This window comes from Dryobates pubescens, chromosome 26 (assembly GCF_014839835.1).
Source record: "Dryobates pubescens isolate bDryPub1 chromosome 26, bDryPub1.pri, whole genome shotgun sequence".
Taxonomy (NCBI): domain Eukaryota; kingdom Metazoa; phylum Chordata; class Aves; order Piciformes; family Picidae; genus Dryobates; species Dryobates pubescens.
The window spans coordinates 6,236,517-6,261,937 of NC_071637.1; the positions used below are offsets into that span (position 1 = coordinate 6,236,517).

Consider the following 25,421-nt stretch of genomic DNA (forward strand, 5'->3'; position numbering starts at 1 on the left):
GATGGGCTCACTGTACAGTTAGATCCATGAGCTCTGAATTATTCTAGACAGAAGCAGGAGGAAAAGAGAGAATTAGGAGAGAACTTGGTAAGCACAGAGACTTTTGTTTTTTTCATTCTTTGGAGGCTTCACCTTCTCTGTGGAGATGTAACCAAGTCAGGCAGTGAGAGAGGCAGTAAAATGCCATGTTCTCCCAGCTGTATCCACAGGCATAGTTTATATGAAGTTCTGATCTTCCTTTCCTGCCCAGCCCCTTTTTGATCAGTATTCACACAGGTCTCCCCATGACCCTCTATGTTGTGCTGGCTAGGGCTGGACCAGCTTAATTTCTATGGGACAGAGGAGTAAGGTGAGGCTGTTTCAAACAGGACAGCTGCTGATTGTCCAAGGGAAGACATTCCTAAGGAGGACTGCCTGCTGGCTCTTGGTTCCCCAGGGCTGGCAGGATGTAGAGCACACTTCAGATTCCAGAGTACTTCCAGGAGTGAGTGGCATAGAAAACAGTAAGGCTTCCTCTCCTACTCAGTGCCAGGAAAACCTGAAGTGTCCTGGGGATGTAGGGGCAGGTTCTGCTCCTAGGGCAAAGCTTTAGTCTGTCTTCAGCCTAACTCAGCCACTTGGGCACACCATCTCTGACAGCTTTACAAGGCTGCTTTTAGCTGCTGCAAGCCTGTTGCCAGACACTCACATGCACCTTCACAACACTTGTGCTCTGTCTGTTCAGACTAGCAGGACTTTAGGTATTTGACAGAATTGTTGGGGATTTTGTTCCCCTTAAACTGCAGCAAGCATCCTTTTTCTGGACAGCAGTGTCCACGGGCTTGGCTTCGCTGCAGGAGAGCCATCAGATGGCTTGAGCAGTGCAGCAGCAGTGTGTTCTGTACAGCACTGAGCAGGGAGCAGTACTCACCAGAGCATGGGGAGGAGAAAAAGGGAGAAGTATTTACATGAGCTTCACCAGGGTGCTGGGAAAGCCTTCTAACTGACTGCTCTTGATGTCCTGAGGCCTGTGAGAGAAGATGTCAGTGATGGCAGAATTGGGATTGAGAAAGGAGTTGACTTTTTTTTTTTTCTTCTCACTGCTATTTTACTGAGTCATGGGGTTGAGAGGACAGCACAGCAATGTGCTACTGTGTGTGGTGTGGGCTGGCTCAGGACAAGGCTGTTCCTTAGCTGCACTCATCCACATGAGAGAAGAGCTGGGTTATGGAGCCAGGTGAGGGCTTTGTTCTTTCCCTGACTGTACCTGAAAGGTGCTACTTAATCTAGTAGCTTCACATCTGGAAGCCAGACAGCAATAAGGACCTTATCTTGTTCCTGGAGTGAGGAGATAATGAACTGATTGCCACCTACCTCTGCCTCTGCAGGATGGCCCCCAGGAAGTCCCTCAGTACCATCTGCTGCTGGTAGCGGCTGTCCATCAGGATGCTGTCAGACTGGCGCCTTGTCAGGAGCTCCTGCATCCCTTCTCCTGGGCTGCTCCCACTGCTGCTGATACATGAAGATGTGAAACATCTTTCAGAGATGCTTTTCTAGTCCCTAGCTCAAAGTTTGGCTCAGACTTGGCAGCACAGCAGAGGAACCTGCTGGGTCTGAGCCTAGGGCCATTCTGCTCAGCTTCAGTGAGAAACTGGTCAGCCAGATTTGCTTCTCTGTTAGCAGGGGGAGTTGAGCTGGCTCATGTTGGGCTGGTTAGAATCACAGAATCATTTCAGTTGGAAAAGACCTCTAAGGTCATCAAGTCCTACCAGCAACCCAACACCACCATGGCTGTTAAACCATGTCCTGAAGTGCCATGTCCATGTGTTTCTTGAATGCCTCCAGGGATGGCAACTCCACCTCCCCAGGCAGCCTCTTCCAATCCCTGACCACTCTTTCAGTAAAGAAGTTTTTCATAACATCCAACCTAAACCTTCCCTGGCACAAGTTGAGGCCATTTCCTCCTGTTCTATTGCTTGATATGAGGGAGAAGAGACCAACCCCCACCTCAGTATAGCCTCCTTGCAGGGAGTTGTAGAGACCAATGAGGTCTTCCCTCAGTCTTCTTCTCTCCAACCTAAATGCCCTCAGCTCCCTCAGTCACTCCTCAGACGACTTTTTCTCCAGGCCATTCAGCAGCTTCATTGCCCTTCTCTGCACACACTCCAGCATTATTTGGTCTCATTTAGAATCAGAGAATTATTAGGTTTGGAAGGGACCTAATGATCACCTAGTTCCAACCCCACTAGATCAGCTTGCTCAGAGCCACATCCAGCCTGGCCTTAAAAAACCCTTCAGGGATGAGGCTTCCACCAGCTCCCTGGGCAGCCTGTGCCAGTCTCTCACCACCCTCATGGGGAAGAACTTCTTCCTGACATCCAATCTCAATCTATCCATTTCTAGGGTTTTTTCCATTCCCCCTAGCCTCAGTCACTGATCTACCTAGCCAAAGGTACCCAAGTGGTACCAGAGAAGCTGTTTTCTGTGTTCAGTCCAAGCCAGGGCAACTGTTTGCTTCCAGGGAATGAGCCAACGATCATTTGCTGCAAAGCTGCTTGCTTGCCGCTGTTGCGGTCCAGCTGTCACTGAATCCGACACTTACAGCCTTGGAGGAAGCAATCAGCTAGGCTGCTTGATGATAGCTGTGATGAGGGGGATCCAAGAGATGGGGATGCAGGGTGCCCTTTGGGGCGTGGAGGAGCAGGAGAGGTGGGGTTTGTTGCAGCGTGGCTTACCCGAGCCGCTTGCCGATGATGGTCTGCAGGAACTTGCGGGCAGAAATCTGCCCCAGGAACTTGCGGTAGTTGTCGGTGAATATGGCGTCGGCATGGCGCTGCGTCCTGGCGGGGAAGGCAAGCACAGGGCAGGCTCCTGAGCTGGCAGAGAACCTTCTAGGTGAGAACTGACAGGTGACAAGCCACAGCAGGTGTAAGGCTGCTGCTGGCAGGGGCAAGGTAACCGCAGTAAACAGCTGGTGGTGTAGGACCGTGTTAGCGTCGGAGGGGGAAAGGGTTTGAGGGAGCTCAGTCCTGGTGCAGAGGCAGCAGGCAAAATATCGTGCCTGGCTCTAATCCACACTACTACAAGTAGAAAGAAGGGTCTGCAAGTCAAAAAGGAGGTCAGAACCAGTGGAAAGGAGGAGGAGGGGAACCACAGGCAAGGAGAGAGCAAGGCTAGGGCTGGGACATTCCTGTGCAGCAGTATTGTCACCTCCTGGGAGGGCTGTGGCTGGGAGCCTCCAGCAAGTCTCTAGCCTGTGGTTAGAGCCAGACTCCCAAAACTCCACAGGTAAGGGAGCCACAAGCCACTTGGCTAGTCCCACTGGTGTAAGGATGAGTCCTCTGTGCTTCACACAGTAATAACCATCCTCCATCTCCTGACAGGGGTGGAAGGGAGAGGCTTTAACAGCCATGAGATAGATTCCCAGAGCTCATTGGAAAATGACTTTCTCTGCAGGAGCCTTGGGCCTCAGACTCTGCCCCTGGCAGTATGTCCCTGCTGCTGGGGGACAGCAGGACGTGGCTCTGGGCATGGGTGATGATGAGAACTGGCACAGTCGCAGCCTTCTGCTCCAGTTGCAGGGCTCAGCTGAGGAGATGGAGAGGCCAAGTGACCTACTGGTGTGCTCCTGGGCTGGGGCCTGATCATAACCAGTTTACTCCTGCCACAGCAGGGCTGAGAAGTGAGATACAAACCTTTTCTCAGTGGGGTCTGTTAACAAACCCTCCTCCTCCTGCTCCTCTGTTGAGGGGTCGTGGCTCTGCAGTAGGCTGCTGTGCTGCAGCTGGAAGTTCACAGCCTTGCCAGCAGCCAGCCCTGGGCTGTACCTGCAAGACAAACCCATGGCATGCTGTGAGGTGTGCTCAGGTGTGACCACTACTCCCTGTTCTCCTGCTTTTTGCTTCTTACAACATGAGTGTTTTGTGTCATCATCCTCAGCTGGAAACTGCCCTGAAGCTGTTTCAGCAGGGAAAAGGCAGTTGATGGAACTGCTTCAAGCACAGTTCCCCTTGCTGAGCTCCCAGTGTCCTCAAGCCAAATTCCAGCGATTCTGGTATGGTTATGGCATAGCTCTGGCACAAGACTAAAGCATTTTCTCTGGGACATTACAGAGCCCAGTGCTCACTTTTGTGCTTCCATTGATTTGTAGTGGTAGGAAGTACTATTGCACCTTCTGACAGTCAGCAAGGAAATACTTGAAATATTAATAAGCAGCTGTTGAGTTCATGCACTGGAATGTCTGCAGTTCTGACTTCAGTGCAGATGGCCTGCAGGAACAAATTTTAATCAGTGATGGAGCTGGAGGTGCTGCCTGCCCCTGAGATTTCCAGATTTCCCTTTATAGAACCCAGAATTCAATTCTGGCAGGTGCCTGCCTCCTTTGGAAACCACCCCTAGGCTAGAAGTGTACCCAAGAAATTAAGCCAGGGCAAAGACATAGGCTCACCACACACATGCAGTTCATCTGGCTCTCAGGAGAGCTGGCAACCTTCACGTGGCACGTGCTTATTTCACACAAGCCTGAGGCAGGCAGCCACAGCGTGGATAAACACAGCTTACCTGAGAGCTGGGTAGAGAGGAGAGGAGATGGAGCAGGCAACTAAATGCAGGAACAGCAGCAGGGTGACCTTATCCAGCATCTTCCACCCTCTGGAGTCACCTGAAATGTGGAGCAGTCCAAGTCAGCAGCAGGGAGATGCTCAGTGCCAGCAGAGGAGGCGAAGTGTCACTTTTGTCTTCTCAGTTCCCCTGCTCACTTATTGGCACAGAGGGACTGGGAATGTGCCCCTGTGTTTGTGGTTATGGTGTTTCCCCGTGCAGAGGTGTCTTGATGTGGCTAAGTCTTGCCCAGGGAGTGCAGTTCCTGGGGGGGCAGTGGCTGTGTGTGACCCCCTCAGGGAGCTGGTGCCTCCCATGGGTCAGGAGACAAGGCTCATCAGCAGGCTGTCACACTGGGACACCCGTGTTGCTGTGGACCTTTTGGGCTGGGGTGAACCCGAGGGACCAGGACATGGGCTGTAAAATCACCTGGATGTTAGAGGGCAGCAGTTAGCAGAGGCTGCCAAAGAACAACAGCAGCTCACTGCCTACACAGCACCATCTGCAACCAGCCCTGGGACCTCTCCTGCTCTCTGCTCTCCTGGGGACATGTGTCTGCCTTGCACAGGTGCATATCAGCTGACCAGGCTGCCTTGCTGGCTGTTCTCTTTAGCCTGGAGAAGAGCAGCCTGAGAGAGGATCTCCTCAATGTTTATCTAAAGGGCCAGTGTCAAGAGAATGGGGCCAGACTCTTGTCAGTTGTGTCCAGTGATAGGACAAGGGGCAGTGGGTACTAACTAGAACACAAGAAGCTTCACCTAAACTGAAGGGGAAAGTTCATAGCTGTGAGGGTGCCAGAGCAAAGCCCTGGAGCAGGCTGCCCAGAGAAGTTGTGGAATCTTCTCTGGAGAGGTTCCAAACCCACCTGAGCATTGTGATCCTGGGCAACCTGCTGTGGGTGACCCTGCTTTATCAGGGCATTGGACTAGATGATCTCTACAAGCTCCTTCCAACCCTCACTCTTCTGCTTCTGTCCACAGATGGGGGAGAGTCAGAGAAATCCAAATGAGATTGCTGGGCAGAGGTAGTGCTGGTCTGGAGGTAACCCTGGCAAACCTGTTTATCAAAGGCAGCAGTGCTGAGCTCAGTTTGCCAGACAGCACCCAAACTGTTCCTGGAGCTGTTATGCGTGGGGAAAGAAGGGGCTGGACCAAAATACATCCTTTTAGGAGAGCTGAGCTGCTGCTGTGCGGAGAGGAACCCTCCCCCAGCTCTGAGCACCAGCTCCGGTGGAAGGAGAGATGGACCTGAGCCGTGCGTGTCTGCCCTCTGACAGGCCCTGCAGTGCTTGGTGTCCTGGGAAGGCTGAATGACTCAGGTTAGAGTCCTCTGAGGTTGCTCACCCTCAGAGCTGAAGGCAGTGCTTTTGTCCTTGGAAGCGAGGTGTTCCAGCGCATGCTCGTCCTGATGCCGGACTGGAAGCGATTGATCTGCTGCTCAGAAAGGTTCGCGAAGAATGTGGACACAAATCTTTTCAACTGCCAACTTTCCCTATCCCCTGTCTTATTCTACACAAGAAAAGAGCAGTGAGCTCTTTGATCTCCCTAAGAAGAAAAGAAAAACCTCTTCCAAATGCATAATGGTACATCTTGCCAAAAGAGCAGTTTCCAAACAGAAAGGGTTTGCCTGGGCCTCTGAATGCCCAAGCCAGCTTCCTGAGCAGTGGGGTTACTGATGGTGATGGTAGGAGGGGGCCCTTGCCTGTGGAAAGCATCAGCAGAGAGCTCTGGTTTGCTGCTCCGATGTAGCTGCTCACCCTTCTGATTGTAGATCAACATAGTGAGGGGAAGGCTAAGGAGTGAGGGTCTTTCAGGTGGGTCTGACCGTGGAAGTTAGCAAGAGGCTTAGTGGCAGTGTCAGAAGTGCATGGGGAAAGGTGGTGCCCCAAGAGATGGGGTTCTCATCACAAACTCATTCTCAGCTCGGTCCCTGTTCCCAGCTGGGGATCAGCAACTTCCTCACCTGCTCCCCTGAGATGCAGCACTGTTGCTTCTGGCTCCAGCAGAGCTTCTTGTGAACTCATGGGGGCATCCCCTGCCTCTGATACCCAGTTTCTTACAGAATTACTCTGGCCCCTCAGAGAGCTGAGGAATGCTCAGAAGAAGCAAAAAAAAACCCACAATTTTGAGAAGCTCTCAGGGCTTCTGGGTTTACAGCAAATTTCCTGCTCATTCTTTTCTCTTTTTTCCTTTTTTTCATTTGAACTCAGAAAGCATGACTCTCCTGTGCCTCTCCCCTAAATATCTCCAAGATAAATCCCAGATCAGATCATCCTAGATAGAGGAAATGATCTAAAGCATCTCTTGGGGTGTACCAGGAGCCTGTGGCACAAGCATCTATAGAAAGGTCCAGCCTGGAAAGTTGCAGGAAAGCTGCAATGTGAGCTGAGAAATTAATCACAGAATCACCAAGCTTGGAAGAGACCTCTAAGACCATCAAGTCCAACCTGTCACCACAGACCTCATGACTAAACCATGGCACCAAGTGCCACGTCCAGTCCCCTCTTGAACACCTCCAGGGACGGTGACTCCACCACCTCCCTGGGCAGCACATTCCAATGGCGAACAACTCTCTGTGAAGAACTTTCTCCTCTCCTCGAGACTGAACTTCCCCTGGCACAGCTTGAGATGTGAATAAAAACCTCACCCAATGTTGTCTGCTTCCTAGGATGCAACCCAGCTGCCCACTTTCTCTCTGTAGCTGGTTTCTCTTCTCTGAATGCTGAGTTTTCCTCCAGAATCCCTTTTTGGCCCCTTTGAGATTTCTTTCTTTCTTTCTCTACTATCAGTTTCTTTGCAATGTTTTGTTTCTTTGTTTCTGGCTTTGCCTTTCTTCCCCTCTCTTGCTTTGTCTCCTCTGCCTTAACTACAGTCTGTTTCTCATCCCAGCTTTTGGGGGATTTCTGTTTCCCTTTTTCTGTGGGGAAGGAGTCTGAAGTGCAAGTCCTACACCCCTTCCCAGAGGTGTCTGCTCTGTCAGAGGAGAGCTGGGGAGCTGAAGTTTCACCCTGCAAACAGGCAGCCTGACGGCTCTGCAAAACCTTGTCACCACCTGAATTCTCTTGAGGTGAGAGACACCTCCTTACTTTCCATCCTGGCAGCATGTGAAGAAAAATTTAAAAAACCCCAATAAATTCCCCTGAAGATGAAGAGCTTTTAGTCCCATTCCAGCAGAAAAAGCTTGATAGCTTCATTCCATCCTGTGCAGCCCCAGCAGCAGTATGGTGATGGGGATGCTGCAGCGATGGGGTAACCATCGCTTACTGCTTCCGAAACCTTAACCTGAGCACTCTTAAAAACACCACTTTCTAGATGAAATGAAGCTTTTACCTTGCCTGCTGTTCATAAAGCTCAGACTTTTATACTGTAAAATGCTGCATTAGAAAAGCAGAAATCCATCTAAGTGCCTCACTCTGCCTCGTTGTAGCTGGATTCACGCACTCTCTAACACACTGTTGCGTTTCTCCTTGCACTTTGGTTTGGCTCAGAGAGGGTTTTATAGATGGACAAGCAACATCATTCATTTTCCAGGGTAAAAGGAACTCCCATCAGTATAGCAAAAGAGAACAATGCTCCAGCTGCCTAAATGTTGAGCATGTTTGTACAAGGCTCATCTGTGTGGCAGTTCTATTGATTTTCATTCATCCTGTAGTTCAGGTATTGTTTCATCCTGTAACTCGGTACAGAAAAGTCTCTGATGGCTCAAAGGCAAAGCCAGTCACTGATGCCAGCTCTGATGGCATTTCAGTGTCATTTAATTGTCTCCCATTTCCAAATAGAGGCTACCTTGTTAAATGCACACAGAGGCTCACACTCACCGTGCTGCAGAAAACAGGTGCTGCTTCGACTGGCTCCTGCCCAGGGGTTTCCTTCCCCTCCTGCAAACACAACTTCTTCTCTAGAGCACTCTGGGGAGCCCTGCCAGGTCCGTCCCCTCCGCGGTGCCTGGCAGGTCGTGGGACAGTATCAGGCAGGGAGGACTCTCTCAGCTCTCCCCCAGCTCCTCTGGCTGCCAGGGAGGTGCATCTCCTCTTTTATACCTGAGCTCCCTCAGGAGTCCTGTGGGCTCCCACGCGTCAGAGAATCAATTATCTGCCTGGATTTCAGAGGCTGTGCTTTGCATCCTCTTCTTGTGTGTGTGCAGGAGGCAGGCAGGGAGGTTGGGGGCAGATGGCTGTGCCTGCAGTCGAGGGTCCTTTGCAGGCTTTCTCTTTCTCATTCACAGAGGGAAGAGCAAATAACAACAGTGATAATCTCACTGAGCGAATGACAAACTCACTTTGCAGGTAATCTCATCTTCCCCTTTGCAATTGCTACTCCACAATGAGAGAGAGTTAACCATTAATACTTCCTCTCTGCCTTAATACTGCCTGCTCAGGAGGGTTTATCTTTTTGCTATTATATTTTCTTTGATTATCAGCCTATTCCTCCTTCTCCTTTGTTACTCACACCTGCTAGCATTAGGAGGGCAGTTCATGCTCCAGTCCCTCGCAAGCATCACAGCTTCCCATGAAGCACACAAAGCCAGGGAGCCCTGCTCTGCTCCTGTGCTCTGGAAAAAGGGCAAGGGTCTTCCCTGGGGTGCTGCATGCACTGGCAGCTGTTTTCATTCCTGGAACAAGGCTTATGAAAGCCCCATTAAAAACAACACGCAGACTTTGTGCCAAGAAGAGCAGGACAATTCAGAGGAGTTAAAAATGAGGTGCCAGCATGAGCTCCACCTGCCAGATTTTTTGTAATGACTTCATAATGCCCAGGATTGATGGGTACCCAGACCTTCCTGTCTCAGAGCTTGTGTGACTTGATGCTGGAAAGAAGTTTCAGCAGGTGAGATGACTCATATCTGCCTGCTGCTGAATGCCTTCACCTTGCACCAGAGCACTCACAGCAGCTATCAGTGGCAGAGATGGATTGCAGGGAAGGATGGTGCATCTGGTGTGCCTGTGGGTGCCTGTGTGTGCAGGGGGTCAAAAGCATTCAGCAGTGGGCCAGCTCTGCCATTGCTTCTTTGCTTCTTGCCAAGGTGGGAAATCAGCACTGTGATGATGGCTCACTTCCTAGTGAAGCAATATTCACTTCCAAACCATGGGCTCTCAATGAGTGGTGACCCAAGCTGGACAGGCTTGAGTGATCTCAGCACTCCAGATGACTCTGATGTTAAATAACAATTGCTCTGTACCTGGACAGATACATCCATTCTGCCCTGGTGAAGCCTCATCTGAAGTACTGTCTACAAACTTGAACATAAGAAGTTCCAGCTAAACATGAGGAAGAACTTTACGCTGAGGGTGGGAGGGCACTGGACCAGGCTGTCCAGAGAGGCAACGGAGACTCTGTCTCTGGAGTTATTCAAAACCCACCTGGATACCATCCTGTGCAACCTGCTCTGGGGGAACCTGCTCTGACAAAGGGGTTGGATGATGTCCAGAGGTCCCTTCCAACCCCTATCATTCTGTGATTCTGTGGTGATGTGACAGGTGTGCACCAATGCCTTTGGGCATTCCATGCTTTGAGTGCTCCAATGGCTCACATTCCCCTTGTGTCAAATCAGGACCAAGCCACTTCGCAGAGCAGTCATGGAAAAGGGTTGAATGGACCAAAACAAGAGCTTGAGCCAGCCCTGAACTGAGCAGCTGACCAAGGCCCTTCTAGTGCAATCCAGAAACAAAACAATGTGAAGAGCAGCAAGAACTTACTGCCTTCCTTCAGCCACAAAAAGAAATGGAACCTGCCCTGCAGATCAGGCAGGTGTATCATTTGTATCAGCTGCTGGTGAACACCAGCAAAGAAGATTTCTGGGTAGCACAGGGCAGGTTTCCCAAAATCCCTGTGCTGGTGCACCCAGCTGCACACTGTCTCTGCAAACTGGGGAAGGGATTTTTGTTTGCTTGTTTGAAACAGTCTGTTCATGTTCTCTCATGTGTGAGGCTGGCTGCACCAATTTTTCAGCATGACTTATTTTTCTTCCACTATCTTGGTGCTACACAGGCTGAAGAGATGAATCAGACCATGTTAAATACCATTTCAAGGTGTTAGCCCACAGCGTGGTGTGGAGGTAGCTCTGCCTTTGCAGAGAGCTGCTGTAAGATACCAGGCAGTATCTCCCAGACCAAGGAGTCAGTTGTAGCTGACTTGTTTATAACTGCCTGCTGCCCAGCTTGGATTAGGAAGGCTGTGATCCACATTTGCCTCCCAGGTGAGCTGCTCTCAAGGAAGGCTATATAATGCTTCATCGTCCTTGGGGTTTCCTTGCACGGTCTGGGTTGGGTTTCTACCAGGCACAGCTGGACCCGGCAAGACTCATACAGCAAGAAGCTCTCTTTGTGACTTCACATTAATTGCAGAAGGCAGCAGAAATGTCTGAACCCCCTCCAGGCTCTGTTGGGTGTTTCCATCTTAGGAGTTCTGAAATAGCATAAATAGAGCAGCTTTTCTGTCCCTGGGATTTCCTGTCCCAGCTTTAGACAAAACCTTCCTATCTTCCCAGGACCCAGAAGGGTCATTTGTGGAGCTGCTCCACCAGATTCCTTGATTTCTCCCCTGGCTAGAGAGCCTACTGCTGCAGCAGGAATGGCTGTGATCCCTATTGCTGCTGGCCATTCAGCTTGAGTCCCACGATGACTGACTGCTCTGACTGTAGATGCTACAGCTGGTGATAGGATCCAGTGGTTGGTTGGAGCTAGTTTTGCATCCATCCACGTTGCAGTGTGTATTGGAGCTGGCAACGATGGTCTTTGTTCTCATGGTGATTTTTTCAGCAGGGCAGTCACACACAGATAGAGCACATGCAGGAGGGTGGCTCTGGCTGCAGATCTTCACTCCTCAGAGCCTGAGAGCTGCTTGGTGCCTATCAGTGGTGTTCCAAGTCTGAACGTACTAGCTGTGTGACAGCATTCCTCATGGGAACTTCAGTTTAGGGGTAGTATTCACAACAGTCTGGCACAACAGATGACAAACTTGTTTTGCAGAATGAACAGCTTTTCCTCTTTAGAATATCTCTTGGTCTGTCCTTAGAACCTCCCAGGTTCCTCCAGAACTCTGCTCCCTACTACAGTGAGTGTTATCAGCATCCACCACACTCAGATTGCCTCTCACAGGTCTTCACTTCACGTTAGCAGCACACAGTGGGTAACTCTCTATTTGCCCTCTAAACCCACACCTACACCAGAGCAAGCCCAGTGGAGCCTGCAGCCAGGTACAAGCTGCCACAGGCCCCTTCTGCAGCTGGAAGTGTTAGATTTTGGAGTCACATCCATGTGGACCTAGCCTCCCCAGGGTCCTTGGGTGAAGCACTTGCCAGCTAGTTTCACGTCAGTGCCAATCCTTCACTGACAAAGGACACATTGTTAGGATCCTGCAGCAATTTCCCAGATATTGATTTACTCTGAGCTTTACCTCCTCCAGTCTCCATGCCAGGCTTTAAAAAATTGCCCCTGTCTATTCCAGGTGTACAGCACAGCGCTTCAGATAAGCTGAGCAGCATGTGAAATGCTGCTGCTCACCTTGTGAGGTTGAAAACTAATGACAGCAAGAAGTAACTCATCAGATGGCCAAAAAATAGGCATCTCTTGTTCTCAGCTGTTGAAAGCTCTTCTGCACTTCTCCAGAACAGCACAGGTGATGGCTGTTGGGCTCCAGCTTCTCCAGTCCCTGCCACTCCTGAGAGAGCCCCACACAACTGTTCTTTCTGGTTTTCTTTCACCTGAGAGATGTGGTGGTGGCTAACTCGTCACAAAAGGCACCAATTAACCAGAAATACCCAAGATTAGAGGCTATATTTTTCGCCTGGGCTTGCGACACATTTCTTATCCTGAATGTCTTATCCCAAAGTGGCAGAACTAAGGCACATTGTAAGTCAGTCAATGATTAATCATTTCATTGCCTTGTCCATTACTGGTGTGCAGAGTAATTTTCATTCCTAAGTTCTTTGCAAAAATGTTGCATTTCTGTGGAAAGGAAGGAAGGCAGACTGATACTGACCTGTGCTGCCAGTTTCTTCTAAGGAAGAAGCGGAGGACCCGAAACTTCAACCCAGCAGGTGTGGTGAGACTAGAAAGTCTTACAAGACTTGGTTTACTCCACCTCGGAAGGATAAAGTGCTGGGCTTTAGATCTTTAGCTTCTCCAGGCTTTGAACATCAACAGCTCTCCCAGGGGAGAATTTTCCCTTGAGGAATTCAGACTTGCAGGGAGCCAAATACGAACATTGATCAAAATAATCTGAAGGAAGGAGTCCCTCAGGATGAGAGCACAGTTTGCACTGTGAGAATGAGTCTGAAGAAAAGGATCAGATTAAAAAGAGGCAAAATAAATCAGTAATGCAAACAAAAAGGGCTATCAGAAAGGACTGTCTCAGGGTTAAAAGCCTGCTTGAAAAGCTGACTTAATCTCCAAACATTAGCGTATCACTGAGACTAGGACAGAACAAACAGCACCAGCCCTGGAGATGTGTATCTGCCAGGAGGCCTGATGAGCTCTGCAGGGGAAGTCCATTTATAGAGCCCTCACCTGTCTGGCTGTGTGCATTCCCCAGCAGTGCTGCTGGAGCGCTCCAGCGTCACCCAAGTGAACTGCCAAGAGTTTCAGCCAGATGTCAGTGTGTTACGCTCAGCTGTAGGCTTCAGAATTAGTGGTTCCCGAATTTCTGGCTCTAAATACCATCTTCTCCCTCTTCCAACCCCGGCAGACAGAGCTCAGATGCCAGCAGAGAATCTCAGTAATTAAGGAGCTTGTCTTTGGTCTCACCACTCTCGTCTTGGTTTGGAAAGGAGCCATGGCTGGAAGGTTACACAGCATGTTACAGCCAGAATCAATGGGCTGCGCTTCCATCCTGACCCTGCCATTGACTCACAGTGACCAGGTTCACTACAGTCCTTCAGCTGCCAGTTCTTGGCTGCTGGTGCCTCACTGGAGGACCCTACTTATGGGTTTTGGAAGCACTGAGACCTTCATAGTCTGGGGTGGAGAGGGTCTGTGAACACACCCCCACTGTGCAAAGGGCTCTAGTGACTACTCCAACAGCTCTTGCCACCAGAGCAGGCTGGGTGCTGGTCTACATGTGACTCTGTGACTTGTTACTTAGAAGACACTAATCCCCACCTGACTCCAGCCTCCTTTCAGGGAGCTGTAGAGAGCGAGGTGGTCTCCCCTCAGTCTTCTCCAGGCTGAGCACCACCACTTCCTTCAGCTGCTCCTCACAAGACTTGTGCTCTAGACCCTTCTCCAGCTTCATTGCCCTTCTCTGGACATGCTCAGGCACCTCAATGTCCTTCTTGGAGTGAGGGACCTAAAATTGAACCCAATACTCAAGATGCAGTCTCACCAGTCCAAGCATAGAGAAACCATCACTTCCCTACTCCTTCTGGCTATGTTATTGCTGATACAAATCCACTCACATCTCACAGGCTTTGGAATTATTGTTGGGGGGGTTTTATTAATAGCTTCTTTTTTTCCCCTCTCATTTCACAATCAGCTGCAACTAAAACAGGCCAGTGTGGTGCTGGTGAAAGGCACCACAACCAGAGCGAGCTGAGGGCACCACCTACATGCAGTTCAAAGGCCAAGTGTCTCATGGGTATGAGTGTTTGATGGTCCTGAGGACAGGATGGTAGCAGAAGGAAGAGGCAGGTGCTGTGTAAAAGCTGCAAAATTCACCTGCCTAGTTCTGCTTAGACTGGACAGTGCCCTTTCTGTTGGGGGAGAGAAGCAGAAAGGGAGACAGCATTGGTTGTAATCCAAGTGTGTGTTTTCTTCTTTACCTGCAGACCTCAAACTGAGAGAATCAGAGCCCATGGGCAGCAGCACCACCAGATTCAGCATAGTGGTAGTACTGGGATGAAGTTAGCCTGGCCTTTAATCCATACTGCTGGGACCTCTCCTGACATTCACAATAATTATTTCTTCCCCCTCAAGTGCTGTTGTGTCCTAAACATCCAGGGTTTGGGAGCAGTTTCTGCCCTTCCTGAGCTCAAAGTTTGCTCCTTGGCCAGCAGAGCTGCTCACCAAGGGCAGTGAAAGCTCTGGTAGCTGTTTCAGAGTAATTATTTGCTTAGGGGTTTTATGCTAGCATGTCTTTGTGCAAGTGTCTCTGGCCTCTGCAACTCACAGCTGTGCTTGTCTCCCAGTTGTCTGTGAAGTCTTCTGCAGTCAAAAGGATGAAAGGTTTTTAATCCAATTGCTCCAAACCCTTGAAATTGTTTTCATTAATACCCATTTAATTCAAATCCTTGGTAACAGAAAATCCTTTTATTACAAATGCCATACCTTACTCCCTCAGCAGATAAGTAAATGATTAGGTTTTCCCCAAAGCATTTCGGGCTCTCTGATAATACAGCTCTGCAGCAAGACTAACCTGGCCCCACTGATATTTTAGGGTGAGGAAAAGGGCAACACAAATTAGATTCCTTAAATACCACAAACAGAGCACAAGACATTTTTTTCCCTTTGTAGGTCATCTTATCATCTCCATTTCAGAGCTGGACATGAAAATAAAACTAAAAAAATCCCTGGTTATAAGCAAAGCCAGAAGCAGATCTCTTAATTGCTGCATTTCAAGGGAGCAGATCAAAACCTCAGGGATAAAGAGAAACCCGCCAGGACTGCAAGCTCATGCCGTTGACGGCGGGGATTAAAACGCCCGCTGTGTTTCAGGGCGTGTGCACATTAACCCCGCGGGTTAAAAGCCCGGGGCGCTCCGCTGCCGCAGGGGCAGACCCGGTCCTGGCTCTCGGGGCCCCGCCGGGGGTCCGCACCCACAGGCAACGGCAGCCAGGGTGGGGCCCTCCGCAGCGTGGAGCTGAGCGACCTCAGGAGCCGTTCAGGAGGCAGCAGAGAGCAGAACCTCACCACCACCACCCCGCAGACCTCCCGCTGCCCGCCCTTAGCAACGCGGAGCCCCGGGAGGCTGCGAGGGGCGGGCCGCGCCGCGCTTCCTGCCCGGCCGAGATCGCTTCCGGAGCGGAGAGGCCTGGCCGGAGGGGCGGTGAGCGGCGCGGGGACCGCGGATGGGGCCAGGAGGGGAGCCCGGGGGATGTCGGGGCTGGGAAGGTCTCTGCTGGGAGGTGGGGAGCGGCGGCGCCGGCATCGTCGCCGCGGTGCGGGGGGGAGCCGCGGTGCGGGGGAGCCGCGGTGTCGCCTCCCGCTGCTGCGGCCAGGGCTGACCCCGCTGCGTGCGGGAGCGAACGGCACCGAGCTGGCTCCTCGAGAAGGGAGGAGCCCCGGCTGGCCCCCGCGCTGAGGATGAGCAGGTTCTAATCCTTACTGCCCCCGGCGCGGCTGCCTGGTGCCGGGCCCCTGAGCCTCAGCCAGGCTGCTGGGCCCCGCCGATGGCCGTGTTTGCAGCGGTGCTGAGCACCCGCAGAGCCCCCTGCAGACGGCCGGAATTGGGCAGCCTCCGTCCCGACAACAACGAAGTCATTTCACAAATCCACAGCTTAGATTTTAATTTTGGTTTTTTCCTCATCCTTTGCCAGAAGTTCTCATGTTCTGCACCGCTACTGATGCTCTTTTATTTCTGCCCCAAGAGGTGGGAATAAAAGGCCAGGCGGGAGCTAATATGTTATCTGAAGTGCTCACAGTATCTCAGACCTCGAGGATCATCGAGTCCAACCTGTCACCACAGACCTCATGACTAGACCATGGCACCAAGTGCCACATCCAGTCTCCTCTTGAACACCTCCAGGGATGGTGACTCCACCACCTCCCTGGGCAGCACATTCCAATGACGAATGACTCAGTGAAGAACTTTCTCCTCACCTCGAGCCTAAACTTCCCCTGGTGCAGCTTGAGACTGTGTCCCCTTGTTCTGGTGCTGGTTGCTCCTGTGGCTCTGTCCAATGGTCATTACTTCTGTAGTGCTAGGTCTTGAAGGTGCCAGGTGGGAAACACAGACAGCAAAGAGAAAGGTTTGAGCCCTGGCTCTGTTGAGATGGCTCACTTAGAGCTCTCATCCCGAAAACATGCAGTTAGTTACCACAGGGCCTGATCCTGTGCCCAGAGGGACAGCCACATCATCTTCTAGGGGTGTCACTGAGCCTCCAGCCCTCAGTGCTTCTGCTGGTTCTGTGGTACAGCTCTGGCTGGTAGCCAGCTTGCTGTGAAACCCTAATAGAGGCAAGACAGAATATTTTTAAAGATAGTCCAAAGCGGTTCCTGTGGTGCGGTGCAACCGTTGCTGACCTATTTCTGCTGTGGTGCTCTAGTGAGAGGGGCCAGGCTTGTGGCAAGATAGCTGCTGTAGACTTGTAAGCTGGAGGAGGGGAAGCTTCCTCTCAAGGGCTGGAATAGGAATAACGATTTTTTTAAAGGCATTTCAGAACAATCACTTTTGGTCCAGCCACGTTCATAGGTGAGGCAATCTGAGGAAAGTGGTGGTTGATGACCTGTGGAGAAGAAGAGAGATGTTAGCCAAGGAAGAGGTGGTGAAATTCTCAGCTTCTGGGGAGCAGGCAGAAGGACTCCATTATCATCCAGGACCTGCTAGACTAGCTGCAGGGCAATGTGAAGGGGCAGTGCTTGGTGAGAAACCTCAGTTTAAAGGTTTTGTGTTCAGCACAGAAAGCAACAGCGAGCCTGATGCCATGCTCTGCCTCCTGGTGTGCAGCTTCAGCCTGCACTTTGTGTAAGGTTTGGCCTCTGCCTGTGCAGGTTTGAGCATTGTGTTAAGCACAGGAGAGCTTCACAACAGGGAAGGGTTTTGCTGGTATTTGTGCAGCTTCACTGAGAGCAGGAAAACTAATGGTCCAAATGTGGGCAGGCAGCTGTGGCTACTGTGCAAGCAAGGACCCTCTGCTAGGGTTAGTTGGGGCATGATGTCAGGTCTTATCTTGAGTGTATTTTGGGGAGTAGTGCTTAAAATGGTAGCAGTGGCTGCTGCCAGCCTATGTGAGGGCTTTTGGTACTGATCATTTTACCTGGGATGTGTAAGACAGTTACTGATACTCAAGGGATGTGAAATAGAAAAGGAGAAGGAGAGGAGGGCTGTGGAGTATGAGGACAGGGACTTTCTGTTTCCATTGTATCAATTTCCTTTTCTGGTTTATTTTATGCATGTTGTGTTTCAGGTGTATGAATCAGGATCATTAGTAGGGGTTCATCCTGAGACCACTCAGGTGAGGACTGAAGCAGCATCCCTTCCTGCCCTGTTTGAAGAAGGGGATGGGCAAGAGTAACCCCAACAAATAATCAGAGACAAAATGAAACTGAGGGGTGAAGGTTCCCATGATTCTGTTTCTTGCTTTGGACCTGCTGCCTTAGTGGATTTGTGGGTTTAAAAGTTAAAAGCAGCCAGGAAGGAGCCGCTTCTGTGTGCGCTTTGTTGGCACTGCTGTATGTCTGGTGCAGCCTTTGGTCTGTGTTGGGACGTGCTGAGCCCAAGTGGCCCAGGCTGTGCCCAAGTGGCCCAGGCTGTGTTCTGGCTTCTTGTGCAGGACCTGTGCAGCCCTTCTGAATTTCAATCAGCATTTGAAATATTTTTCTTTCACTGAAGTACAGCCCTGGAAGAAGGAGCCATGAGAGGTCACCTGGTCTTATCTCCTTATTCAAAGGCAGGGTTATATCTACTCACACCCCATCCCAGGTGAACACTGAGCTGATCTGCTCTTTTGAATCACCAGTAAAGGGATTCCACTGCCTGTATTCCAGTGGTTGGCAGCTCCTGCAGTTGGGATTTTCTTTTTCTGCCTTCTGAAATAGAAACTTAATATCCCTTACTTCAGCTGAGCTAAAATAATTACTTCTTGTAATTTATACACCATTCCTCTTAGTATGACCCCAAATGACATCTCCCCCTTGCACAACAGCATCGAGTTCTTGGCTGAGTCTCACATTTATCAGCTAGAACCTTACTCACATTATACTCTTAAGTTTACCACCTTTCTGAACTAGGTCACATCTGCAGATGGCAGAAATCTCCTCCTAGTCTAAACCAAACACAGAGCCTGCAGATTGCTACCATGCAGTGAAACATGCATGCAGGAGTCTCACAGACAAGCTTTAGTAACACAGAGAACTGCAGGCAGCAGTAGTGCTGATTCAATAAGTACAGCCCAGGATCATCCAGGTCAGGCAAGCCCAAGTCAGACAGTAATCACAGCCAGCACTGATGGCATCTCACACTAATTGAATTTCCCTTTTGGGACTTTCTGTGGCCTACTCCAGCAGCTGTGGCAGGAGAGCTCTCTGTTGTAGAAAGCCATTAGTCATTCGGGGAATGAATTGACAACTCCATTAGCAAAAGATAAAAGGAAGGAAGGAAGGAGGGGTGGTCTTGTGGCTCAGAAACTAGCGTGGGACCAGCTGATCAGGGCTTAGCTCTACCACAAACTACCTGCCTGACTGTCACAAGGTGTTTGGGGTTCAGTGTAACCAGCCACTAAAGCCATGCTGAACTTCAGACACATAGCTCACTGCTATCTTCAGCAGATGCGATTCATGTGTGCAGTTGGTTCTGTGCACCATCTAAACCAGCAGGGCTGTGGTCACCTATACAGTGAGAAAATGAGTGACAGCCACCTTGCATGCCTGACTGGGAGAAGGATGTTCTTGCTTACTAAGCTTTTGCCTTATTGTTTCATGAATATTTGTATTTTGTTTGTCTCTCCCCACCTGCACTTGGGCTGATGCCAGCACGAGGACTGTTTCTGTAGGCAAGTGGTCCAAGACCAGCACCCAGGTGAATGCTGCTTTCATGTCCCTCTTTTGTAACTGGGTCTGTAGAGCAAGGGGGTCTGCAGAACACCTGCAAGAGACGTTCTGTCATTTCTTTATAATGGAAAGTGATAAGCAGAAACCATGAGACAAATGATTGCTCTTTCTTTCCCCCTCTTGTAGTAAGCATTCCTGAGAGCATCAGAGGAGAAGGCAGCTGTGCTGACGATGGCTGCGGAGTTGGACTTCTCCCCACCCGAGATCCCTGAGCCCACGTTCATGGAGAACGTGCTGCGCTACGGACTCTTCTTTGGAGCCATCTTCCAGCTGATCTGTGTGCTTGCCATCATCCTGCCTGTCTCCAAGTCCCCAAAGGCAGTAAGCAGACACTGATGGAGATGGGCAGAGTCGGGGAAAATAGGAGGGGAGGGGGCTTGGAGTAGCTAATGGAGTCATAGTGGTCTGCCCCTGGGATTGATCACAGCTTCATTGTTTGCTCTCTTTCCTTCCTTTTCGCTTTCCCACCTCCAGGTTATGTCTTGTAATTTACTCCCAGATGAGAATGTCAGGAACAAAAAGCCTGAGCCAGGGTCTCTCTGAATATCTGACCTGCAGCACTGGCAAGGTGTGCAAAGTGTACGTGCTGTTCCTGACTGCACCGCAGAGGGCTTTCATCCCAGCCTCATGTTGTTATCTGCTGCTGATTTGCTTCATTAATTGCCAGGGAGGGCTTCCCCTTTGCAGGACCTGCCTTACAGGAAGTGACTTGGGGCTCTAGTCTGTGTGTGATTTTTGTAAACAAGATACAGGTAAAGTTTCTGCTATACTCCAATGGGAGGAAGGCAGTTTCAGTACTGACACCGAGAGGAAGGTCTTTTGATGCCATTAGTACAAGAGAAGGTTAAAGTGGAAGGTTAAGGTGAGCTACAGGGCTCCCAGTTTCTCTCAGCTGGGCCATGGTGGGATGACCTGCCCCTGCCTGCCTTTTCTGTTGAGAGAGCTCCACATGCTTGGTGTAATGCCTGTGGAGCTGGGGACACAGCACTGAAGTCAGCACTGTGACTTCAGTGATCAGGCTGCAAGTTCAATACAGATTGTCATTGAATCACAGACTGGTTTGGGATGAAAGGGACCTCTAAAGCTCATCTAATCCAGCCCCCACTGTGCTGAGCAGAGACATCTTCAACTAGAGCAGGTTGCTCAGAGCCCCAACCAACCTGACCTGGAATGTTTCCAGGGATGGGGGCATCTACCACTTCTCTGTGTGTGGTGTGCTTTCAGTAACAACTCAGCAGAGGAAGTTTTGGGTTCAGGCTATCTTTATTGCCAAGTTTGCTCCCTCTTGTGCAGGGGAAACATGGAAATTTGCAGCCTCTCTGGGGAATGCCTGAGGGTGAGGTACAGTGCAAGGGGTACAGCTCATGACCGGTCTCCTTCAGCTCTGACTGCTGGTGTGATGGGAAGTTGTATTGATGTGCTGGGCTAGTGATGCTGCCCCAGCATGGGTGCCTGCTCCCTCCTGCTGGTCCTGCTGCAGGAGCTGCAACTCCCAGCAGGCAGATGAAGCAGGTGGCTACTGTCACCATGCAGTAGCACTGCAAGTGCTGCACTGGTGCAACCATCAGCACCCATCTGTCAGAGTCTGTGGTTTCCCCTGATAAATTCTTGAGAAGCACTGATTAGCCTGATTCTTGAAGGCTGGAAAGAGTGAGAGCTTTAGTTTGAGGTGGGAAACTGAAGAGCAGGTCCCCAGTTCAACCAAAAGTCTGAAGGGCCTGTTACTGTTCAAGTTTGCAGGCACGCTTTGATCTTAGAATTATAGAATCAGTAAGGTTGGAAAAGACCTCAAAGATCATCAAGTCCAACCTGTCACCCAAGACCTCATGACTCTTGGTCTGCTCTACTCCTTATTTTCTCCACCTTTACTGCCCTCTTGATTTGCTGGCCACATGAGGAATTGACAAGACAGTAAACACCAACGGCTGCCCCTCCAGGTCTTGGGAATGATGCTTGAGGCTGCGTAGGATATTGAGGAGCTTCTCTGTCTTGGAAGCTTCAGCCTTTGAAATCTACCTTGGTTTGAACATTAGAAGGCAGCAGTGTTCACTTTAGAGCAGCAGCACTCTGCATCCCCGAGTCATAACTGTGTTGCTCCATTTCTCCAGAGCCTGCCAGCTCCCCATGCGCCGGTTACAGCCCTTGGAAAGGCAGCCAAGCCTCCTTGCTTGGAAAGCCACACAGATGCGAGCTGTAATGGCCCAGGAACTGCAGAGCCGTTTGAACCCAGCTCCTTGATTAAAAGGATACTGTCAGCTGCTCGCCTCCCCCTCCATTATCTGGAGTACTGCCTTGGAAGCCTGAAACCAGCACGTCTTGCTCAGCCATTTTCTGTCTGTCCTTTTCCAGTTGGCACGCTCCAGCTGATGGAGCCCAAGATGCTAAAGCAATATTTATACTCAGATGCATTTAATGAAAGGAGGCAATCTGCCTGTGTGCTTCCTCTGAGGAGACTGGCACCGTTCCCCTCTGTTTTCACAGGATAACTAGGCTGTATTTCCCAGGGCTGAAATGCTATCTGTCATCTCCCCTGAAGGAAAGAGGCAGCACATCTGAGCAGTCCTTGTTAGTCCAGGTGAAGAAAGCTTTGCCTGTGAGTCCCTCCCTGGATTTTGGGCTCGCTTTAGAGGCTCTGAGTGTTCCATTCTTACTGCTGTTCAGGGGGGATATGTTTCTTTTGTCTTGCACATGACCATGATTAACATTTGGCAGCAATACCTCTGGAGTGTTTCCATGCACACTGGTGATTGTGTGGTGTCTTTTCTGTTTCCTGATTTGAATAGTTTTCACTTAGTGTGGATTTGCTTCTTGCCTTTAAAGTTGGGTTTGTTTTTCTTCTCCAAGGCCTGTTTTAGGCACTGAAGCTTTTAACAGCTTCTCTGGTAACAAGCTGTTTCTGTGCATAAACTCACACTCCTCATAAAGCACATGCAGAAGGAGCAGAGATGATGCTGCTGGAGTCTCATTAGATGGGGGACTCAGTTTGATGTAGATGTGTTCCAATAGGGACACCCAGCGCTTGCTTCCTTTGGCTTGTACTCAGATTCCCAAAGTGAGCTGTCAGCAAATGGTAAAAGAAAAGTAACTGACTGGTTTTAATTGCTTCTTGCAGGACTCAGACAGCTTTGAGCCTAAGAATTCAGAGACAGCGAAGAAACCGAAGGCAACTGCTCCACAGACAAGCAAAAAGCCCAAGAAGGAGACCAAAAAGAAACGATAAAGACGTGAGCAATGCGCCTCAAAGACAAAATAATCACCTACAATCATGCTTCCTTGGAGATGACATCAAAGGCAACTGACTATCTAGATGGTTTTCTGGCATTGTCATGCTTTACCTTTCGTGGACAAAGGACAAGGAACTTGTCAGAGTGGAAGGGGTGAGGTTCTGCCATGGGTTTCTTATAAGCAAAGAGGACTTTGCATGTCCAGGACATCCACTGACATCATTAATGTGTTGGTCACCACTGAAGTGGCTTCCATCATCTCTTGATGGGTGTAGAGGGCTTTTGTCCTGGCCCCTCCACACTGGCTAGGATGTGTAGTGAAGTCCCAGGGGAAGGTGGAGCATGGGTTTGCTGCTTTGGATTCTGGTTTGTGTTGTATTTTTTGAAGGCAGAGGGATCAAATGGATCAAGGAGACCACACTACACAGCTTTGTATTCATCTCTGTTGTCATCTACTCTGAAATACATAGCTGCATTTTATGGCTTCATAATCATGTCTTTGTCATGTTCTTTAGTTCTGTAGGTAATAACTCAGCAGCTCCCAGACTGCTCTAGATGAAAGTTTCCATTTCCCCAGCGTCACTACCTCTTCCTTATTCCCCACCCATGCACTTTCCCTTTCTGTTCCCATCCTTGAGAGCAGGATTTCAGGGAGCAATTTGATTCTGGAAGGTGTAGACTTCATTGCCAGTGCTAATGGGGGTTCTTGGAAGCTTGGGAAGACCTTGTACTGCCTGTTGGATGAAAGCTGCTCTGAGGCAGGAGTCTGAGAGAGCTGCACTGGTCATGTACCAGACAGCACTGCCTGTCCTGTCCATGCACCCCCCTGTCAGCCAGCCAAGCCCAGCCATGTGCTCCATTTCAACACAGCTGGGTGGCTGCATTTGCAAACTCCCTCCCAGCCTGACCTGCTACAGTCTGCTGTGTCTCCTCTTCCTGGAGTTAAATATGATCCCAGCCTGAGGGATGTGGCTTTTTGAGATCCAAGGGGTGGCAGGCTGGCTGTGTAGCATGAGTGTGTGGCAAGAGACAAAGACACTGGCTCTCCAAGCCCAGGGACAAGCTAGTATTAGATTTAAATATGGCTAGACAGGACTGGGAAGAGATAGGTGGTGACATAGCCACAGAGAGCTCGAGCTTCCTGATGCCAGCTCACATCTTGGTTTGTTTGATCAGGAGTGAGTCAGTGGGAGGAGAACCTGCTCTTGGAGGCGCACCCAGGGTTCAGAGCAGCTTTGAAGGATGGGGTTCTCTCTGGCAGGGCTGCAAGTCTCCCATCCTTTTTGCATGTATAGACTCCTGCACTCAATTCACAAGTGCCTCCCAAGCCCAGATGCTGCAGATGTGTTGTGCTGTGTGTTCTCTGACAGGAGGTGAGCAGCACATTGGTGAACCATTGATACTGAGGACAGCCACATTATCTGCTTGCTCCTGCTTCTGGTGGCTGAGACAGATGGATGCTGGTACTGGTTTGATTCTAACCTCTCACTGCTTCCCTGCTCCAGGCTGATTGCTTCTCTTAACCAGAATGATGACACCAAGTTGTGCAGCTTAAAACCCACCTCGAAGTTCTGCTTCAAATTCAGCATTTCCTTTTTCTTTTTCACTGAGCTACACAAAGGCAGTACAAGGAGGACAGAACAAAGCATGGGAGACACAAGCAATCTAAAGTAGCTTTGAGTTCTCAGTACAAAGAAACATTGGAAACATTTCCCACGTGAATAACAAAGAGCAACTCTGTGCTGTGTTTCCATGACAGAGCTGTGTCCCTGTTTGTGATCTGCAGGGGAAAGCAAAGCCTTGCCTCTGCCCTGGCTAGGTGCTGCAGATCACTGCTGCCATTTTCATGTGAGGATGGTGGTGGCTGTGTCTGACAACTCTGGCCTTCTGCAGGTTGCCTAAAGGGTGGGTTTAATGCTTTAATGGAATTGAGAGATTAGCACACAAATTACCCAGAATACAGAAGCCTTTCTCCAGCCAAGAGCCAGCTGGTGATGAGCAGTGTGTGGCTGTTACCTGAAACAGTAAGCTGCTACATCAATGTCTGCATCTGGCTGTTTGCAGGCTGGCATTGCTAAGCAGAAATCATGGATATTGGGCTTTGGTTTTGTTGAAGGGAAGAGGGATTAAGATAAATTTCCCAGGCTTTAGGCCTATTTGCTCTTGTTAGCTGAACTCACAGTATGGTCTTAGAGGCTGCCATTATCTCATGTGTTTTAATTGCTTTTGAAATGTGTCATAAATACAATCAGAAACTCTTTGTTTGAAAAGAAATCTCTTTATAAAGTTGTGCTGCTTCTCTCTGTGTGAAAGCTGCCAGAGCTCTCAGGCTATAGGAACACAGGGACATAAATAACCTATTCATAAAATTGATCCATTAAGGGAAAGCCTTTCAGATCCTTTAATCTGGGAGAAATTGGTTAGTTAATGCTGTCAGGCATGTGTGCATCTATGTTTGACTTGGAAGCAGCAAACTCTCTGCCAGTGCAGCTTCACCTTCCTGGAAGGAGAGTAAGTGAATGTGCTTGTCAGGAGAGGTTTTGGCTCCAAGGGCCCCCCCAGAGGTGGCAGTGATAAAGGCACCATTGGCTGTTAATACAGGCAGGGGATTAGGTGGGAATTCAGCAGGCTGGTGACAGGGATTTTCAGCACCCCTTGGTGTGATTGCAGCTCAGGTTTACGTGGCTGGAGTGTGGAGCGGCCTGGTGGCTCCTCTTGGCTGCGGTGAGACTGGTGTGGTAGCAAAGCTCTGGCAAGCGTCTCTTGGTTGTCTCTCCAGAGAACCAAACCGAGGGAAGGACTGATGTGGTGACTCCTCTAATTCCCAAGCACTTCTCTCCAGGCTGTTTTGTAATTAACATCCCAAAGGGAGCTGGAGACCTTGTTGAGTCACTCTCATTGAAAGGGAGGTTTTCAAA

The 25,421-nt window shown here is 50.1% G+C and overlaps 2 protein-coding genes across 3 annotated transcripts; one reads left to right on the plus strand and one right to left on the minus strand.

Annotated features, from left to right (window-relative positions):
* Window positions 1–38: 38 nt before the first annotated feature.
* GHRH (growth hormone releasing hormone) lies at window positions 39–8,451 on the minus strand. The gene is made up of 7 exons (XM_054173752.1): window positions 8,396–8,451; window positions 4,540–4,639; window positions 3,675–3,806; window positions 2,715–2,819; window positions 1,354–1,491; window positions 948–1,007; window positions 39–42 (listed from the first exon to the last, which is right to left on the minus strand). Exons 2-7 carry the CDS (start codon window positions 4,617–4,619, stop codon window positions 39–41), a joined length of 519 nt encoding a protein of 172 aa, XP_054029727.1. The 5' UTR covers window positions 4,620–4,639; window positions 8,396–8,451.
* A 7,061-nt stretch (window positions 8,452–15,512) lies between these two features.
* Window positions 15,513–24,750, plus strand: MANBAL (mannosidase beta like). Of its 2 annotated transcripts, none has more exons than XM_054173755.1 (3): window positions 15,513–15,557; window positions 19,406–19,600; window positions 22,392–24,750. In XM_054173755.1, the coding sequence occupies exons 2-3, from the start codon at window positions 19,451–19,453 to the stop codon at window positions 22,497–22,499; spliced, it is 258 nt and encodes an 85-aa protein (XP_054029730.1). In that variant the 5' UTR covers window positions 15,513–15,557; window positions 19,406–19,450; the 3' UTR covers window positions 22,500–24,750. The 2 variants fall into 2 exon arrangements, with proteins under 2 accessions (XP_054029730.1, XP_054029729.1); XM_054173754.1 differs by lacking the exon at window positions 15,513–15,557 and adding an exon at window positions 17,629–17,685.
* Window positions 24,751–25,421: the final 671 nt, after the last annotated feature.

Bases quoted from the DNA above. Each gene is read 5' to 3' on its own strand.
- MANBAL (XM_054173755.1), top strand. From the start codon at position 19,451: ATGGCTGCGGAGTTGGACTTCTCCCCACCCGAGATCCCTGAGCCCACG. The intron at 19,601-22,391 runs GTAAGCAGACAC...TGCTTCTTGCAG, and splicing joins TCTCCAAGTCCCCAAAGGCA to GACTCAGACAGCTTTGAGCC.
- GHRH (XM_054173752.1), bottom strand. From the start codon at position 4,619: ATGCTGGATAAGGTCACCCTGCTGCTGTTCCTGCATTTAGTTGCCTGC. The intron at 3,807-4,539 runs GTAAGCTGTGTT...TTTGTCTTGCAG, and splicing joins CCTCTCTACCCAGCTCTCAG to GTACAGCCCAGGGCTGGCTG. The intron at 1,492-2,714 runs GTAAGCCACGCT...TTCATGTATCAG, and splicing joins ATCATCGGCAAGCGGCTCGG to CAGCAGTGGGAGCAGCCCAG.